This window comes from Lucilia cuprina, chromosome X, assembly GCF_022045245.1.
Source record: "Lucilia cuprina isolate Lc7/37 chromosome X, ASM2204524v1, whole genome shotgun sequence".
Lineage (NCBI taxonomy): Eukaryota > Metazoa > Arthropoda > Insecta > Diptera > Calliphoridae > Lucilia > Lucilia cuprina.
In genome coordinates, this window is record NC_060949.1 from 4,158,539 (window position 1) to 4,178,946 (window position 20,408).

A 20,408-nucleotide genomic window follows, 5' to 3' on the forward strand; every position below is an offset into this window, starting at 1 on the left:
TTACCTGGTCTTATAGATGAACACCGCTGAGGAACAGATTCATAATTAAGGAAATAATCATAATTTAAATGGTGTACTTGAAGAGGAAAAGGGTGTTTCCGAGCAGTTTTAATTAAGTTAACTAGTTCGAAAGGCATATTTATTTGTTTATTTCTGATTTTTCTTTCAATAAGTGAATGTGTTGAGTCACATTCCATTTGTGTATGCCCAACCACCAAGTATTTGTGCTCTATGGTAATGTCTTTTTTCACACATAGGGAAACCAAAGCATTTGAAAGCACAACATTTCGATTTTGGTAAAAACAACAATCGGAATAAATAATAATATGATGAGTTTCAGGAAAACATAAACGTAAAACATAATTATTGGACTCATGGTTAATTATATTATAATTGTAAAATTATGAGCCTGAAGTTTCATTTTATAAAAAGATGAGTTAGCTTTGGATTGAGGTAAAAGCTTTACTGCTTGCATATCAATACAAATCAGTAAACATAATCCTGATTTAGCACTTTCAATATCTCGTTCTTTTTTACATCTCATTTTGTCAATTTCATTTCGATGACTTTCAAATTACTGTTTTGACAGGTTATTTGCCTTATAAGACAAACATAAGTCACACTGATCATTTCGAGGTTTAAATAAAGCATAATTTGATATTTTAAACAATTGGGAAACGATACAGACCCTATTTCATTTTCATTATTTTCATTACATGAGGCTAAATAAAGATCATATATCTCTTTATAACTATTAAAATCTGCTTCAAAATATATCTTTTTGCTATATTGACGACGATAGTGAGAATCTAATTAAGGTAAATCTTCTAACCATTTTCGTAAATAATTTAGTTTTATATTATATTGTGCTCGTTGAACTTTACCTCTTGCTTCTTCAGAAACTATTTGAAGAAAATCAAAGTTAATGAAACATACCCATGATCGTATCATTTTTTCTGATAAGCCCAATGTAGACAAAAACATTTGTCTACATACTTGGATACGATTTGTGTCGTGCTTTAATAAGTAATGTTTTGTGATTAATCGTTTGGAATTCTAGGCAGAAATACGTTGTCTTTTTGAACATTCAACGAGGCTTTTAACATAAAGTTGTTTGCTATCCCACGGCATTTTCCATAATGAGTCAAAAATGTTTTTACGAATGTCTTCGGTAAAATATGAACAATGTCGAATTGAGCTTTTTTCGCAAAACTTAGACTTACAGGTATCCTTCATTTCTCTAGACTTGCGCACAATTACGTTTCCTTTAAAAGAGCCATGATATTTACCCTCTGTTTTTTTTGACTACAATGTCTCAAATTTTGATGCGTCTTTTTAAAATTAGCTTATGCATTAGAATCCATATTTAGTTCAGACATTATAGTTTTAATTCAACCAATTTTTATTGATATTTTATTTCAGAACTCTCTATATATATTATGTATGTAAATATCAATTAAAACTCTTTTAAGATGAAATTATTTTATTTGGTAAATTGTCTTAAAATGTTTACAATTTATAATTCTTCAATAAAAAATAGTTTAGCGATAAAACCTATCAGTTGTTTTGACAATTTCTAATGTTGCATATATAAGCGGTTAGTTAGGTATTTTAGCGTTTATCATATAACCGCTTTTGTAGATAGGGCCGTTTGTTTTCTGTTAATAAAGTCTCTATTTTCGGTCATATGAGTCAATTTTCTTGTGTGTAGATGTGTTTTGATCCAGTACATCAGAATCAATGAAAAAGTCGATTTTGAATTTTTTGTTAGTTAGGCCTGTTTGCGTTTTAGGAGACGATATGTTTTTGAGATGCCACGTAAATTATTGCAAGTCTGCATATCCACTTGGATCTGCATAACACCTCTAAATGTAACTCAAAAAATTGTCCAATAGAATTTACCCCATGGGTGTTCTGAAAAAGACCTGAAGAAGTTATGATTTTAACACAGGCTTTTCATAGGAGGGATGTCCTTTTTTGACTCTAAATTCACTACATCTGAAGTCATTTTCAGGAAGTAATTTTTATGTGAAATTGTAGTATTATAGAATACAATTTGGCTCAAATAATATCTATCTAATTAATAGGTAAAACGATTTTTTATGACCTCTTTTACTCTTACAATATACATCCGATTTTGATTTTCGAAATATTTTTGTTTCTATAAAACTTGTTTATGATAAATTTTACCACTGCACTGCTTTTATTAATCAAAGTAATTTTCTGATCAATTATGAACCGATCTTCATGAGATTTGGTAGAGAGATTTTGGCTTATAATTAACCTAGTTATCTCCAATTTCTTCGTTGCACTCGCATTTTCCAGGTAGTTAGCGTTTACGTATTTTTTTTAATAAAGTCTATTTAGGGGTAGGGTCAATTATAATCCAATCCTCATAATATTTGGCAGAGAGATTATGTCTTCTAAGAAACTTATTAAGCCAGTCGATCGTTAAAGTTACTTGCTGGAGGGGACCTTATACAGTGATGATCGTTAAAGTCTTTTTTTTTTGGAACCTTAAATAGGGGGTAAGAGTCAATAATGGACCATAAAATTTAACAGAGAGATTTTGTCTTGTAACAAACTTATTTATGTATGTCGAATTTCTATACTCTTATTTTTCAGCAATTAATGACCGTTTAGTGTCAATTATGAACCGATTCTCAAAAAATTTGGTAGAAATATTTTGGATTGTATGAAACATATTTGCTTCAAGTGTCATCGCTGTATCCGTACTTTTAAGGCAGTACTGAGAGTTAAAGTCATTTTCTGCCATTTTCTTTAGCTAGTTACATGCATTAAAGGCATTTTCTAAAGGGAAATTATAAGGCGGGTAGGGTCAATTATGGGCCGTTTCTCATAAAATTATACAATGAAATTAAAATTTTTATAAAATATGCTGCTATATACGCTTCCTTTAGCCAGTTATTAGCGTTAATGACATTTTCTAACGTGGACCTTATATGGCGGGTAGGGTCAATTATGGGCCGATGCTCATAAAATTTGGGTTCTTATAAGACATGTTTGTGCCGAACTTCACCGCTATATGTAGTTCCGTTAGCCAGTTATGACCATTAAAGTCATTTTCTGAAGGGGACCTTAAATGGGGGTTAGGCGAAATCGTGGACCAATATTGTCCATTTTCAGTACCAAACAACCTGCATTAAATTAAAATATCTTTGCTAAATTTTAGCACTGAGCGGTGGGTATAAATAATCCAAGTGATGCCACATATAATATTAAAAAATAAGTGTAACAAATATTAACATTTTTATCTGTACTGATTATACCCTGCACCACTTTAGTGGGGAAGGTATATTTGGTTTGTGCTGATATTTGTAACATACAAAAATATTCGTCCTATACCCACCTTAAAGTATATAAATCGGTTTAGAATCGTTTCTTTTTTTTGAGTCGATTGTTATGTCCGTCTGGCTGTTTATGTAAACCTTGTGCGTAATTTTCAAGATAGTTTGATGAATTTTTGCACACACATTTTTTGGCCCAAGGACGAAGCCTATAATAAAATCGGTCCATTATTTCGCCTAGCCCCCATACAACTGTACCCTCCGAAAAGGGTCTTTGGGCTCATAATTAAGTTAAACGCAAAACATAGTTTTATAGAACTTTTAATAACATTACCGATTTATGTAATGATACTGCCTCATTTGGCCCTAGCCCCCATACAAACTCTCTTCAGAAAATGACTTGAAATTAAAATTACTTTGAAGTAGAGGTGAATTCCTCTATAATCTAAGGATAGGCCAATATTTTCCCTTACTCCTCTTTGAGCCCTCTTGTAAAAAATATTCCGGAATAAAGTTAAAAACCAAATCAAATGCTTTTTTTTTTAAATCCCCATTTTAATCATACTGACGGGTGTAGGGTATCATATGGTCGGCTATGCCCGAGTATACATTCATACTTCTATAGTCTCATAGAACTTTAAATGATACTACCAATTTTAGTAACGATCGAGCCTCCTTTGACCCTAGCCTCCATATAATCTCCCCTAGAATGTCAAAATTCACATATAAACACTAATAACACTTTTAAATTCTACATAAATAACTTTGAAGTAAACGTGAATTCCTCTACTAATATGTACATATAAGGATAGGCCCTATTTTCCCCTACTCCCCTTTGAGCTCTATTGTAAAAATATTTTTTTTGCAAAAAAGTAAAAATATTCCGGAATTAAGTTAAAAAACATTTCACCCTAGCCCCAATATAAACTCCACTTCAGAAAATGACTTGAAGGTCAATAATAACACTTTTAAATTTAACTTCAAAAACAATTCGCCCAGGAAACTCAGTTTCCAAGAAGCTGAGTTTCCGATCTAAGCATTTTCCAATAAGTGTTAGTCAAGAATGGTATTTCCAGAAAGAAACTTCTTCGAAGATACTTGGATTTAACTTCGACCAATGCCTAGCAGTGGCAGAGAAAGTGCTCCAGAGTTTCACTGTCCTCTCCACATGCTTTACTCGTAATCCTGTGTGTCCACTCAGAATACGTATCATCATACTAACTTCAGACTTGCTCATTTTGAGGAGATTTCTCGTCTTATTCTCATCAGGGTCACGCCATAGGATCTTTATGGTTCTACCCATCGTTGCATTACTCCAAGAGGCCTTAATGGGATTCTCTCACCCATATTTTTAATTCAGCTTTTGTTGCGTCAAATGGTTTTGCGTTTGTAAGGTTAACAACCTCAAGCTCCCTTCACTATTAAGCTGTTACATTATCCAATACGGTCTTAGATTTATTTCTATCACCTGATTAAAGGCTACCATATTTATTCTAATCCAATTTACGCATTCCGTTATTGCACTTTTATAAAACCAATTTGTCATACTAGGACTAAGACCCCATTTCATGCTTATAGTTCTACTACATATCGCCCAGCACCTCTTTGTGGTATCAAACTTTTAGTTTCCTAAGTATTTAACATTGTCTGTCTCCGGTATCTTCTTGCCCAGGAAGCAAGGTATTGAGAGCATCCCCATCCCTCCACACAAGTAATTTGAATCATTGCATCCTGTTGGAAGGAGAAAACATAAGTTCTTGTGACATAAGATACATGTTCACGGTCAAGACCCTGTATCAGCGTAAAAAAGTTGGAAATTTATGTGATTTAACACAGAAACCTTGTTGCGAATCGTCCAAGATTTCTGGATTAAAGCTCGCTCCTTTCCAATTTTCGAAAGCACTGCTGTTTTATCTTTGGGCGAGTGGGTGATTTCCTCCTCCCTTTTTGGATTTGACTTCTCAAAATTACCAGTTCTTGCTAATGATACTATGGGTACCGTCTTAAGTGTTTTTGTGTCCTTATCGGGGCCGGTTTTGACAGCTCTTTCAATCGGCGCCTTTTGGAAAAGCCAGCTTTTGGCTTTTGGAAAAGCCAGCTGCACTTTTTTTGGCGAGATAGTGGTAACTTCCTGACTCCTCAAGTAGTGGCTACTGAGCAGCTCACGCTCTCTATTGGTTGTTTGACCTTTGAAGCGATTCCGTGGCCCACTATATTATTGTTGAGGTCTTCTATTTTACTCTGTTGTTCTATTGGAATTTGGCCTGTCGGCACCGCACCGTATACTGCGTAGCAAAGATCGTAAGATGTCTGCACCTCTCCTTTCTCGTTTTTCGGGGCTTCTTCGAGGTTGATTTCGCGACGTTATTGCCTTCAAAATATCTGGCTTGGCTTTGTCACCTAGCTCGCAAGATTCTGACTTGAGGTTCCTTTGAGTGTGGCTCGGCTTGGAATGTGTATTAGAAAACTGGAAGCTCTTTTTCTTCTTAGGTTTATTCTCAGTTGTCAACTTCTCGGGAGACCTGATCCTCTTTGCCTCAGATCCTATGAGTGAGTCCGATTATTCATTTGGAGTGTCGTGAGTCTGACTAACTATTATTTCCTGAAGCATCTTTTTCAACTTATCCTTCAGATAATTTCAATATGTATTTGGCTTAATGATATTAACAAAATTCATGAAAATTTTACATGTTTGAATATTATTATTTTATAATAAAATATTCTGTACACTATAACATGGAAAAAATTCACTTTTTGTTCCGAAAAAATGAAATTTTTGGTAATTGATCTGAATATTATTTATAGGCATTTTTTCCTATTTAAGAACATTAAACCCCCGGAGTTTTGGATCGGGTATTCAATAATATCCGTCCCATTGGAAGACGATATTTTAACTTTTAAATTGTTTCTTTACAATAATTACAAGCCATTGCGGAACATTGCCGTTTTTAACATAGTATAGCGTTAATATTCGATATTTAACGGCGATTTCCTAAAATGTATATCTTAAAATGCGATATTAATAATATTTGCACTAGTATCCATTAATATAAACAAGTTTTTTGGTTCCAATCATCCATTACACACTCCTAAATAATACCAATAATTGTCGAATGGTGACCATGTCAATAACTTACACTACATATCGGTTCTGAAATTGATTATTGTCCAAAATAGTAAGATTTTTATATTAAATCAGGATCAATTGGTGGTATGAATACGAACAATTTTGAACACGGACACATCTTAATTTGTTGCTAGAACAAATAAAATGTCCGATCCATAAAACATGGTTATTGTATCGAGTATATCAAGATATGATTGGTAGCATTATTGTATGCTTTGGAAATCGGAGTATTAAATTAAAGAAAATATATAGAATTATCCAAATTTTAAAGTTTATGTTGTAAGTCTTAAGAAATCGGAGTTAAATTTCGGGTTTTTAAGAACGTACTATGTTCAAAATGGCCAAATCAATGCATATAACATTAATTTCGAAATAACAACTCTTTTCAAAAGTTAAAAATTCTATTTCCAATTCATCATTTGGAGGGTTCAATGACCACCAGATCCACAATCCGGGGTCTAAAGTGGAAAAAATCGTAGAAATGAGAAAACACTGTTCTACTAATTAATTCCTGAGCCAATCGGCCCAAATTTCAAGATTTCGGAACTAAAAGTAGATTTTTTCCAAGTTATTGTGTAAAAAATATTTTATTAAAAAGTAATTATATTAATAAAAGTAAAAGTATCATAAATGTTGTTAATATCATTAAACCAAATACAGTGTCTCTCATAAGTATTCGAATTTAAGTATAATGTGAAAAGAAACCAAATTTAATAACATATTTTGTATGCAAAATTAATAAATTAATTTGTTAAATTGTCTAGACAGTCCTTAGCTTTGATATCACGCTTTTTAAAATTTACAAAATTCACATTTACTTAAAAAAAAGTCCATAAAATTACTTCACAAAAGTATTCGAATTTTTCCTGTATTTCATATTTGACCATATTTTACGAAACACAAAAAATAGAATCGAATGGTCTTTTTGCTTAAAATTATTTTATGGGGTTACTATCAACCGAAAGGATATATTTTTGGCCCATTTGGCCCACAATTTTGGGGCATTGGTACCATCTTTTTATATAATATCATTAAAATTATGATTTTTGACCATATTTGCCATTTCTTCTATTTTTTTAAGAGATAAAACTAAAATTTAATATTGGGATTTAATAGATTCCTTGAGGTATCTAAAAATACTAATTTTTGTTTTTAAATATTCCAAGATATATTTTTGGTATAGTTCTGTTTCTAATTGAATTATCTGGATCTTATGTAACTTTTCGGACCACTAGGATCAATATTTTCCGACACAGTTGGCTAGTATATATAATTATAGATATTAGCATTAATATATTTTAAATTTTCAAGACATCGTAGCGGTGTACAACTCCAAAACATGCCTTAACAAAACGTCATCCTATACAGTAGATTTTAGTTTTTACTACTCATAACATTCACGATTATGTTGCCCATTACAACAACACTGTATGTAAAAAATTTTGGGCTTATTTTGATCATAGTAGATAATATTTAAATAGATATCAATATTTTTGAGTTAGACCATAATGATATGGTGACATTCAGCCTAGAGGCTATTGGTTATAAAAAGAATTATTCCACTATATTGAATGGCGTTTCTGCGAGGCATGTTTTGGAGTTGTACACTTCCACAATATAATGAAAACTTAAAATGTATAACAGCTGATATCTAAAACAATATATAGAAGACAAGTTTCCACGAAAATTTTTGACCCTAGTATTATAAAAACGGACTTGAGTTCCAATAAATTAAATTAGCGATAGAAGAATGATTCCAATAATATATCCTGGTAGGTTTAAATACGGATTCTTGCAACAAAAATATTATTTTTGGACACCCTAAGGGGTATATTAAATCCCAATAACAAATTTTGATTTTATCTCTGGGAAAAAGGAGAAAAATACAAATATGGCCAAAAATCGCCATTACATTAAAAAGATGGTACAAATGCCCCAAAATTGTGGACCAAATGGTCAAAAATTATATCGATTCGGTTGATATTTACCCCTTAAAACAATTTTTAGCAAAAAAACCATTCAATTATAATTTTTGTATTTCGTATAATATAGTAAAATATGAATTACAGAAATTATAATCATAATAATTTTATGAACTTTTTTTAAATAAAGCAAAATCAATTTAAGTAAATGTGAATTTTTAAAGCTTTAAAAAGCGTGATATCAAAGCTAAGGACTGTCTAGACAATTTAACAAATTAATTTATTAATTTTGCATACAAAATATGTTATTAAATTTGGTTTCTTTTCACATTATACTTAAATTCGAATACTTATGAGAGACACTGTATATATTGAAATGATCTGTATACTTACTTTTGTGACGTAAATTTTGCACCTTTTAACTTTAGCTTAAATGAGAAATTAAAGAACCAAAATATGAAGAAAAAAAGTAGTGAATAATAATTATCATAATTGTTTTTAATAAATAAATGTGTTACTTTCATATTTTTTGAAAAAATAATATGTTTTTTAAATAAAACCAATCGTATTTCTGTATACTTATTTTTGTGAACTGTATATTTAAAGGCTGAGGTAACTTCGAGCTCTTTCCGAGTACATTCTTCTCATTCACCCTTCATTTATCTCTTTATTTTTTTGTAGTTTTTGGTTCATGGGGAACATATTTTCTCAGATGGTGGACAAACTGCCCTCCCTTAGCTTAAGTGACTTTATAGCTGAAAGAGGACAAATGGTCCATCACCACCACCCATACGCCAAGTAACTTTCGTTGAAAGATTTGTGTTGTAATCATAAACTTGCTGCAAATCGTCTCTTATGATTAATTTTACTGCATTGTCTTAGAAATTTAGTTTTAAACAATTAGTTAATTATATTGTCTATTGTCTTTTCACGAATGTAATATTTCTAAAACTTGCTACATACATCATACCCCACACCATCACTATACCACCAACGGATTTCACACTTGCTTTGTGATTTGTATTCCCTACACCACTATAGCGGGGAGGGTATTATACGTTTGAGCTGTTGTTTGTAACACACAAAAATTAAAGTATACCGATCGATTCGGAATCATTTTTTTAGTCGATTAAGACATGTCAGTCCGTCCGTCTGTCCGGCTGGCTGTCCATGTAAAACTTGTGTGCAAGCTACATGTCGCAATTTTCAAGATAATTTGATGAAATGTAGACCAAGCATTTTTTTGGCACAGTGGCGGAGCCTATAAAATGGTTGAAATCGGTCAATTATTTCACCAAGCCCCCATACAACCTTACCTCCCTATTTGGGCTTTTTATGACATAATTATGTATCTTTAAAAATTAGTACAAATAAGTTTTATATAAGTATAAATGACATTGCAAAATTTTCGTAATGATGGAGCTAGGGTCCAATGAGGACCTATAATTATAAAGTTCTTGAGGGCCATCAAGTATGGAACTTGGTTTTGCAGCGTTTTTTATCGAGATACAAGTATATTAAACATAATTATGAAATTAAAAGCGCTATTCGGGGAGTTCAGTTATATGAGGACTAGGTGTAATAATGAACCAATAGTACGATATGCAGTGGGACCTCGATTTTCCGTGATGGTCGGGACCGGAAGCATTCTGTATAACCGATTTTCCCGGTTAATTGAGTGCCAACTTTTTCTACTTTTTTAATAGATATTTTTATTTAATAATAAATGAATATGTACATATTTATATAAAAATGAAATAATTCAAGGATTTTATATTCATAAATGATTCAAAAATATAGACAAAAAAATTTTGTCAGAAAACAGTATATAAGGATTTCATGTTATATAATTTCTAAAAATAATCGTTTAATGTTGTTTGTCTCTTATTTTCCAATTTAGTTTTTTCGTTTTACGGGAATCACCCTTTTTGATTTGTTCTAATTGTTCATGATTGTTGGATAATAGAGGTGCCCTCGACCCCTCGGTGAAAGTCCGCACTTTTTTCCCCTGAATGTTCAGATGAATGTTAAAGTTATTAGTGGACAATTTAAAGAATATAGTTCTATTAGTTTTCCAGATAAACGATTTTTTTAATTCATATGGGGGTGGTGTCGCTCCCCTCATAGATAGTCCGCCAATTTATTACCCAAAATTTTTACACGGATGTCAAAGTTCTTCGTGCAAAATTAAAATTAAGATTAAGCTCTAGCTTCAGTCTATAAACTTCAAATATACAAACACACATTTATTTTTATATATATAGATAACATTATTTGAAAAGAACACGTTATACGTTTACAAAGTTAAATTTTTTTCACAAAAGAACACAAAGAAGGGCAAAAGGCAGAATAAGGCTAGCATTTATGCCTGAAAAGAAAACAGCATTTTGGTAACAGTGAATGTTAAAGAACAAATATCAAATATAGTTCAAATTTGTTTAAGTCCTTTTTTATTTCTTCATTTATTACCACCGAACCTTTTAGGCCATATATAGTTATAATATATATATAGTTAAGCTACTACAACAATAATTATAACACATTTTTTAGAAAGAGTATTAAATATATAATGAAAAGTAAAAAAAGATAAAAATAAAATAATAACATGAAATAAGAAAGTGTTCTATATTTGGCTATGCCGAATCTTATCCCCTTACCAAGGTGTGTTAAAAAAAACAGTCAGTACCTAATAAAAAGTCCACTTTTACATCACTTACTTTGAAAACCGAAAAAGTATCAAAAAGCACCCAAAAGTTCCCTTTTATGAGTTCTCACCTGATTCAGACTCTACATACTTATTTTCATATTTCTAGGTTCATAGTATTGAAAATTCAAAAAGTACCTTTTAAAAAACAAAAAAAAGTACCAAAAAGTCCTCTTTGATGTGTTCTCGACTAATACGTGCTACACACTTTATACTATACTTTATGCTATACTTTATTTCATGTTTCTGGGTTCATTATTATAGAAAACTCAAAAAGAACTATTGAAAATAGAAAAAGTACCAAAAAGTTCCCTTATATGGGTTCTCACCTAATTCAGACTCTACATACTTAATTTAATATTTCTAGGTTCAATATTATAAACAATTCAAAAAGTATTTTTGAAAAACAACAAGTAAGAGTGTTATATTCGGCTATGCCGAATCTTATATACCCACCATCAAAGCTCGTTTGAGTCGAATTCCATCTATATACTCGTATTTTTAGGCCAGTTATAAGCGTTAAAGTAATTTATATAAGGGGTAGGATCAATTATGGGTCAATCCTCATAAAATTTGGTAGACTGAATTTGGTTCGTATTAAATTTATTTGTGTCGAATTTCATCGCTACACTCGTATTTTTAAGCCATTAATGAGCGTTGCAGTCATTGCAAAAAATTCAAAAAGTTCCTTTTGAAACTCGAAAAAGTGCCAAAAATTTCTCTTTTATGTCTTCTAATTAAGCCAGACTCCACATAATTTCATGTTTCTAGCCAATAACGACACACACTAGTGTTTTTCTTGTCTGTGCTCTGGCTCTGCCTTGTCTTTGTAAACAAGCGTACAATAACAAAATATAACGTATGATTATGTATTTTGTTTTTTGCTTTTTCTGTCTGAGCATGAATAAAAAAATCTCAATTTTTGATGAAATTTTCAGACGTTGTTTCAGATTTTAGCTCATATCTCCGTTATTTATGGACCGATTTTGCTGATTTTAAATCTTCCCGAAATATTGAAGACAGACAATCGACTCCAATATCTATAAGGATCTATATCTATAAGCTACAGTAAATGGTTATTTCCAAAAGAAAATACGTTATTTTTTAGAAACTGATGTGACAACATGCCAAAAAGGATAATATTCTGCTAATTTAAATCCATAAAAAATCCAGCAGTTTAGGTTTGTGCGTGAAAGGGTTAAAATACTTACTGCGTTTTTGGGAGGTAGTTAAATGAACATTAAAATATAAAATACAATTTGGAAAACTTACATCACTTTTCTTACTTTATTTACTTAATAATGATATATATTAGACATACATTTTTATAATATTTTGTTTTTATTTAAAAATAACTAAAAGTTTCTTTGGTATAGAAAAAAAGAAATGTATATATCTATAAAAACTTACTTTAATATAGCAACTTTTGCGTTTTTTAATCTGGAAAAATTTTGATTTCTGCCAGCGTGAATCTTACTGTAAAAAATCCATTGATTGGACAAAAAAATGGTGTATATGAGAAAAATTAAGATTTAAAGAAAAAATACACCGATACTTTTGTTATTTTGAATAAATATTTTTTAGTACTGTCAGCCGCAATATCCACCTTTAATTTGGTCAATAATTGCTACAAAGGACGAAATTGTCTAAAGACAGAACATTCCTCGGTTTGTTACCGTTATTTTTTTAAGAGAAGTAACACTCAGGTATTAATGCCTGATGTTACTTTCCTTGGAATGGGATTGAGTAGAGCAGGAAGATGGTGAAAGTGGAGAATAGAAGAAAGCGTTATTAATTTACGACTCTGTAATTGTACGTAAAGTTTATTTTAAGGACAGTGTTGCAGCGCCTCTGGTGTCGAGTAGGCGCATTAACATTAAGCTTTATTTTTATAGCCAATTTATATTTATTTTACTTCGGCGACGATTTAATTCTATAGAGTATACCCCCGAAGGAGGGCTAATAGATACTAACAATTTATCATTAATTGATGTTGTTGATTGGCAGCGGCTGGGGATCGAATCAAGGGCTCGCGAACCAAATAAGGCTTATTGATCAACATGATAACCACTTAAGCTACAGCACCCTCAAAATTCGATGAGATAGTGTATTCACAGTTTTGTTGAAATCTACATTAAGGAAGGGTAATTTATATGACAATGTTATATAATAACACTTTTTAACAAGTCCTATTCCTTACAAATGAAACCCGCTCCTCACACAAATTTCTATTTTAAATTCAGAATGAATTGTTTTACTTTGTCTCTTTTAGTAATTTCTTTTTTCAAGTCGTAATATGCGTGCAAACTAGAAGAACTAATGGAATAATGGCAGTCCATAATTTTGCATAAATAATCATTTTTGATCCATTAGGGAAATGTTTTCCAGTTTAAAAAAAGTTCCATATTGAAGTAAAGTTGTATATATTGTAATTTTTCTTCATCTGTAGGTAATAACACACATTTATACATCAAAAAAATAAGTTATTAAAATATTTTTAATGCCGATCTAAAAAATTCCCATTCTACAATTGCAAAATCGTAATATTGTACTTAATTAATTTTGTGGTACATTTTTAGTTAAAATTTTTGTAATTGGAAAATTTTAAATTTTCATTTTTATCAAATTATTTTCAAAATAAATGCATATTTAACGCTTTCATGGAAAGTTATTCAAAAATATAGCGGTGGAAAAAATAAAGCACCGCTTTTATTAATTGTAGAGGCATTGCTTACTACCGTATTCTCACAATTAATATAATTTGTTTAATACGTTTCCGTAAAAATAAACCTCACCATTTTGCAATAAATATCAAAAAATACAACATCGATTTTTTTATTTAACTTTTCTAAAAATGTTTAAATTTGAAAACAAAAATCTAAGAACTTCCTCGAAAATTATTGAAAATATTTTTTTTCCACTAAAAATTTAAGAAAATATAACAACTTTCAAAAGTTGTCAAAAAACTATTTAGTTTGTAAATAAAATATAAAATATTTCAGTTATGTATCAGCCCATTTCTATTGAATGTTTTGTTCAAATGTTTATTATTACCTATAGATTGAAGGAAAATAAAAATGCCAATTTTCTTATTAAAAAATTGGCAATAAAGGTTAACATTTCATCTATAATGTAAATGTTTTAATAATATATTAATATATATAATTAATTTACAATTAAGAACATCTTTAAAAATAATTTTATTTTATTTTACAATTACTATTTTTGTATTCTGATGTGTAGGATTATGTTTCACACTCTATTTTAGTTTTATATATATTTTTAAGAATATATTTCATTTTATTGTTATGTTATACTCTCAATTTATTAAAACTTTGTGTATTTTCTAATGCAGTAGACGACTGCAGTAGACTACTATTATTTTATATTTTTATATTGAATTGGTCAAAAGCTTCCTACCAAAGAGGCACTACTAGAACATACAATTTTAATGTCTTCTATACCAGCGTTTCTGTATTTTCCATTTAAAATATTTATGTATGTTGTTACCATTTTGTGATAAAAAATTCGGCACCACAGGTGTTGATTCTGATCAAACAGATTCTAGATCATTTGCAAAACGTATGTATTTACCTCTATTTGGCATTTACACCAGCGTTTCTGTATTTTCCATTTAAAATATTTATGTATGTTGTTACCTTTTTGTAATAAAAAATTCGGCACCATTCTGATCAAACAGCTTCTAGATCATTTGCAAAACGTATGTATTTACCTCTATTTGGCATTTCGATTAAAAAATCTATTCAACAAAAAACTGAATCATAAATAAAAGAAAAAGAAATGCAATTTCATTTTAATGCTTTACGATTGTATGCATACTGCATTACCATCGCAGTCACGTTTTTGTACGTTGCCATTTTAGCGACGGAACGTATTTTTTATAAAAGATGTGAAATGTGGTAACATTAGAAGCATAAATATAAACTTTAAAAATTATTTTACTTGCTAGTATTTGACTAAAAAGTTCCGTTAACCTTATAAGATACTTAGGTCGGTGCTTTCAGACAAAGATCTACATTCTTTGTTTAAACCGATACGTTATTTTTTTAAGAAATACTAGTTTGTTACATTCTTTGTTTTAACAACGTTTTATCCAAATTTTACATGTTTCAGTAATCAGTCACGTTACTTATTTCTTGGTTCAACCGAGTGTTGGCCAATTAAAACTAAGTAAAAAGTGAAAAAAATACAATTAACAAAAACCATAAAATAATCAAATCGTACTTTTTAAGTAAATGGTAATTGTAAGGTTTGTTTTTTAAATATTATTAATATTATTATGGTATGGTTTTCAATGTTTTAAAAAGTTTTCATTTGATAAAAGTAATATTTGTCAAAACAACTGCTCATAGGTTATGTTTTAGACGGAAAAGTTTGCAATACATAAAGGCTCTAAAAATATATCCCTTCGGTTGATAGTAACCCCTTAAACAATTTTAAGCAAAAAAAAAACATTAGATTCTAATTTTATGTTTCGTATAATATGATAAAATGTGAAATACAGGAAAAATTCTAATACTTTTGTGAGGTAATTATATGGACATCCTTTAAAAAAAAAGCTTAATTAATTTAAATAAATGTAGATTTTTCAAGTAATAAAAATTGTGATATAAAACCTAAGGACTGCCTAGATGATATAACAAATGTATTTATTTATTTTGCACACAAAAAATATTATTAAATTTGGTTTCTTTCCATAGGATACCTAAATTCGAATACTTATGAGAGGCACATATTTGTGTCTCGCTCATTTAATGCTAGACTATTGTACTTTTCTGAGTACTTTTTGGTATCGAAAAATACCGCGGTGCTACCACGACATTTTAAATAGTTTTTTTATATTATAAATATTTGCCTTGGAGAACTTGAAATTATATGATTTACAAAACAATAAATTGCATTTTAAAATGTCATAATTGGTATAATTTCACAATTTTAATTAATATTAACTAAAATCAACGATGTTAGGTACAGCAATGTTAATTAAAATTGTGAAATTATACCAATTATGACATTTTAAAATACAACTTTTATATTTATAACTTGTATTTTTTATTTATGCTGTATTTTTTATTTGTGGGCAAAATAGTAGAGCATTCTGCATTGATTAAAGTAATAGTAGTCGGACGGGGAAAATAATTTTTACAGGACCAGTGTCATTAACTGTCAGCTTCTAATAAATTGAACCCTTTTGGTTGTATCATTAAAAGAATATTATCATTCCGACATAGTCATTCGAATTTTGCTTTAAATATTTTGGTCAAGTTATTCGATTTAAAAATAACTTGTATTTACGGCGCTAAAGCCCGATTTTATCAGCTTCCTACAAATTAATTTTTTTATAACAAAATCATTTGTGACAAATTAAGTGCAGTTATTTAAAACATAAAAAAATTACTGAAAATTACGTTATCTCAATTAGGTTACTCTTTAAGTAAATGAGTATATAAGTGTATGTTTATTGTAAATGCGTATGCCAATAAATAAAATAAATTTCTTGGTGCAAAATAAAAGTGATATTCATTTCAATGTTTAACATTTAGAAGATTCCTTTGGGAAGGGTTTAAAACAAATTCCTTTGAATCTGTTAAAGATTCCATACTTAATTTTTATTTGTTTTAATTCACTAACTTCCATGTGCAATGATAGAAGTAAACAACAGTTTATTAAGCTCTTTCTCTTGTATATAAACATTTCACTTCGTTTTAAATTTGGCAACATTGTATATATCTAATGAACAAATTAAGGAATTCACTTTCAATCGTAAAAAAATTCTGGTATATGTACGAACATTTTATATCATCATTATGAGTAATTGCTTAATTTAAAAATATCTACTAAAACAAAGTCATTGACTCGTGTAATGCCCATATGTTTTACGACTGTTATTTCTTGAGCATAGTGTCGAAAAAAAATTTATGTGTAGCAAATCGCACATAGTACATTGATACTGATTTCAGATATGAACACCATATCATTTATCAGAACTTTTATATAATTTGACCGTTCCATCTTTAATTTGGATACATAGAAATCGCAAATACATATTTGCAAACGTATTTCATTATAAATCACAATATCAAGTTCTAAGCGTTGCCCAGTTCTCATTACATTTGTAAATTTTTTTTTTTTAATATTTAACATGATTTACAATATTTCCAGTTTTGATAAATATTACCGTCTCTTTTTGTGGATCTTTTGAATTTTACGTCGTTTTAGAATCATATCATATAGAGCTTCAAGTCCTTCTTGTAATCCTTCGCCTGTAATAGCACATGCAGGTTGTATATACCAACCCTTGTATTGGGTTGAAATGTTGCTAGCATTACTGCATGACTTTTGTAATATTGCAGAATTATTTATATTTGATGTTGTGGCAGATGGTGTCAATTTAGAAATATTGTCATTATGATGGCTAGTATTATTGGTAATGTTACAGCTGCTGGGTATATTGGATGAGGTTGGAGTACATACTAGTGAGGAGGGAGAAGACTGGTGAGTTACTAAATTTGTCTGTAATTCGTGCGTAACTAGCGACTTTTGCGAAGTATGTTGTTGATTTGATTTAAGTTGCTGTTGTTGTTGATAATGATAGGAGTCTAGTAGTGAAGTCGATGAATAATTTTTTAATGAGGGCGCTTTATTTTGCATATCAGTAATTACGCGGGTGCTTTGTTGATTGGATGGTGACGATGAAGACAGCTTTGAATTGATAACGGAAGAAGATGTATTTCCAACACCTATTTCCCCATAACCGTAGTCTTCTTCGTTTTCAGTTTCTATGGCTTTCGTAGAAGCTACAATATTGCCAGTGGAAGAGGAACACGTTTTTAGAACCGAACTTATATTGATAGAATTTGGTGTAAGCAGTTCGTGTAATCCTAGCAGCTTCTCCAGTTCTTTAGGTTCGCGAGCACCAGGTAAGTCTTGTTTATTAGCCAATATTAGGACCGGAACACCCTGAAAGCACAACACAAAATATTATGTAATTTTTGCATTAATAACTTTTTTATTATAATGTTATATTTTGCACTTTCTTAACATTAATCATTTGTTACTTTTATATTTTTTAAAATTACATAGTTCGAATTAAATAAATAAATTATTTATACCACAGATATTTAAAAAAACGTGCAGTTTTAACCATACATAAGATATGTTAAAACGCATTATTATTTGTAAGAAGAGTACATAAGATTCCCATTCCGCTTGTAACTTCTATCATACATATACAGACATGGAAAAAATGTATTTCAATATGGAAACTTTTGGATTTTTTATTTGGAAAACATATATTTTACTTATTTATTTCATTTATTTGTAATACAAAGCCTACAGATGCCAAAATATTGATATTACACAGCAAATAATGCCTGAGATCATATAAAAAGTTTATAAAAACTATAATATATAAATAAAATAAATATATAAATCTAAAAGTTAGTTAGTTAGTTTGAAAGGAGGATGTACATATATACATCAAATCCGAAGAAATACACCTAGACCTCTATGGGGCCTGTTTTGCGCTTCTTAACCAGTGCCTCAGGTGGAAATCGAACTCACCACCTCCGGTCTACCAGACTAGAACCCTAACCACAAACTACCGGAGGCCACATTATTTAAAAAATTCTACTTGGGAAAAGCTATGTTGTAAAAAATTCGGGATTTTTTTATTTAAATTTTGTTCAGTCTTGGATAAAAAATGGTGTATTTTATAGATAAGAAAACCTGATTACTTCGTGGGAAAATATGATATTCAGTAATATAATACTGATAACAAATAAATTATAATGTGCTAAAATTTTTCTGGAGATCATGAGCATCATTGTAATGGAGAGGATGGGCAAATTGTTGTTAAGTACCTGTAACAAGAAAAATCATTTAAACTCAAAAATAATATAAGGAGACCTTGTGAAAATAAAAACTGTCTATATCTGCTGATTATCCTATAGCCCTTTATTAATGGAGGCATATCAATTGCTCTAAAAGGATTTTAAGGGTAACTGTGAATGCTATATTATCCCAAATGGCCTGAAAATTATTACTTTAAGCAAAATTACAGATTACAATATCTAAAATAATAATATTCACGCAAATTTCAAGTTGAGGAAATATTTTGACATCATGGTGTAGAGAACAGGATGACAAAATAGTATTTTGAAGATCGAAGATAATAGGGGTTCTTTAGTAATGATACAAAAATATACTGAAAGAGTCCAAAAGTTAAAGAATTCATTCCGTAATTTTGGTATTTTTTCAAAATAAAGGTAAAATAAACAAGGAATGTTCTGTCCAAAGCCATGCTTATTATTAGAGCAATTAAAAAAATAAATGTTGGATATTGAGGCTATCGACTGTCCGAATTAGTAATTATTCAAAACACTGCCTTGGTCAATGTTTGCTTTAAATCTTAAGTCTTCTCATATACACCTATTTTTTGTCCAAGCCTAAAATAAATTAAAATTTAAAAATCCCAGAATTTTTAAATGCATTGATTTACTTTCGTAAAAATCATATATTTAATTTAAAAAATGTTTTCCCAAATAAAAAAATGGAAAATTTTCCAATTCTAAGTATTTTTTGACCATGTGTATATGTATATACTACGTTATTATTTTTTCGCCGTTGTTAAAAAAAGTTCACGCATCAAATGTCTGTCTGACTGTTTTTTTAATTCATTTTTTGAAGGCTCCATAAACCATTAAAATCGGACTATAATAATCAGAGATATAGTCAAAACAAATAGGATCAACAAATATATATTATGGACTTTTTGATTTAGGGATGTAAAATAGTATATTTGGGAAAAAAGATATAGGCAGTGTTGAGTTACGATATAACAAAAGAATACTTTTCGGTAAAAAAATAACAACCGTAATTTTAATGATGTGATGTTTTTGATTTCAATTGACCTAAAAAAATATTATCATTACTTGTACAACATTGGCTATCATGTGGTGGTATGCCAAAAATTTCACAAAATTAGAAATTTAGAATTGAAAATTGGAATTCTCTACCGAGGAGCTTAAGGAGTTTTAATTTTCCAATTAATATATTTAAAAACAAACTTGTAGAATATTATAATAGCTGTGAAATTACTTAACTATTAACAAGTTTCCAATTTGAATGAAAATTTGGGATTAAGCTTTTTATATTATTAAATTTCTTAAATTTTTATGTTTAATAGCCCATAATTTTGTATTTAGGCCTATGGGCCTGGTTACAAAAATTATATTAAATAAAAAACATTAGTTATATCCCTAATTACACTTCGATTACGTTTTGTCCATCTGTTGAAAAAAATCTGAAGACCTCAAATACTAGTT

General features: G+C 29.8%; 1 protein-coding gene across 3 annotated transcripts in view; it reads right to left on the reverse strand.

Moving 5' to 3' along the window:
- Positions 1-12,317: 12,317 nt before the first annotated feature.
- Positions 12,318-20,408, reverse strand: part of LOC111675074 (ADP-ribosylation factor-like protein 4A) — a 39,259-nt gene continuing 31,168 nt past the window's right edge. For 2 of the 3 annotated variants that reach the window (XM_023435788.2, XM_046954813.1), the window contains one exon: positions 12,318-18,042. In XM_023435788.2, coding sequence (XP_023291556.2) covers positions 17,257-18,042 — 786 coding nt within the window. In that variant the 3' untranslated portion in view covers positions 12,318-17,256. The remainder of the gene's footprint in view (positions 18,043-20,408) is intronic. The other variant, XR_006941408.1, reaches the window with a different exon arrangement.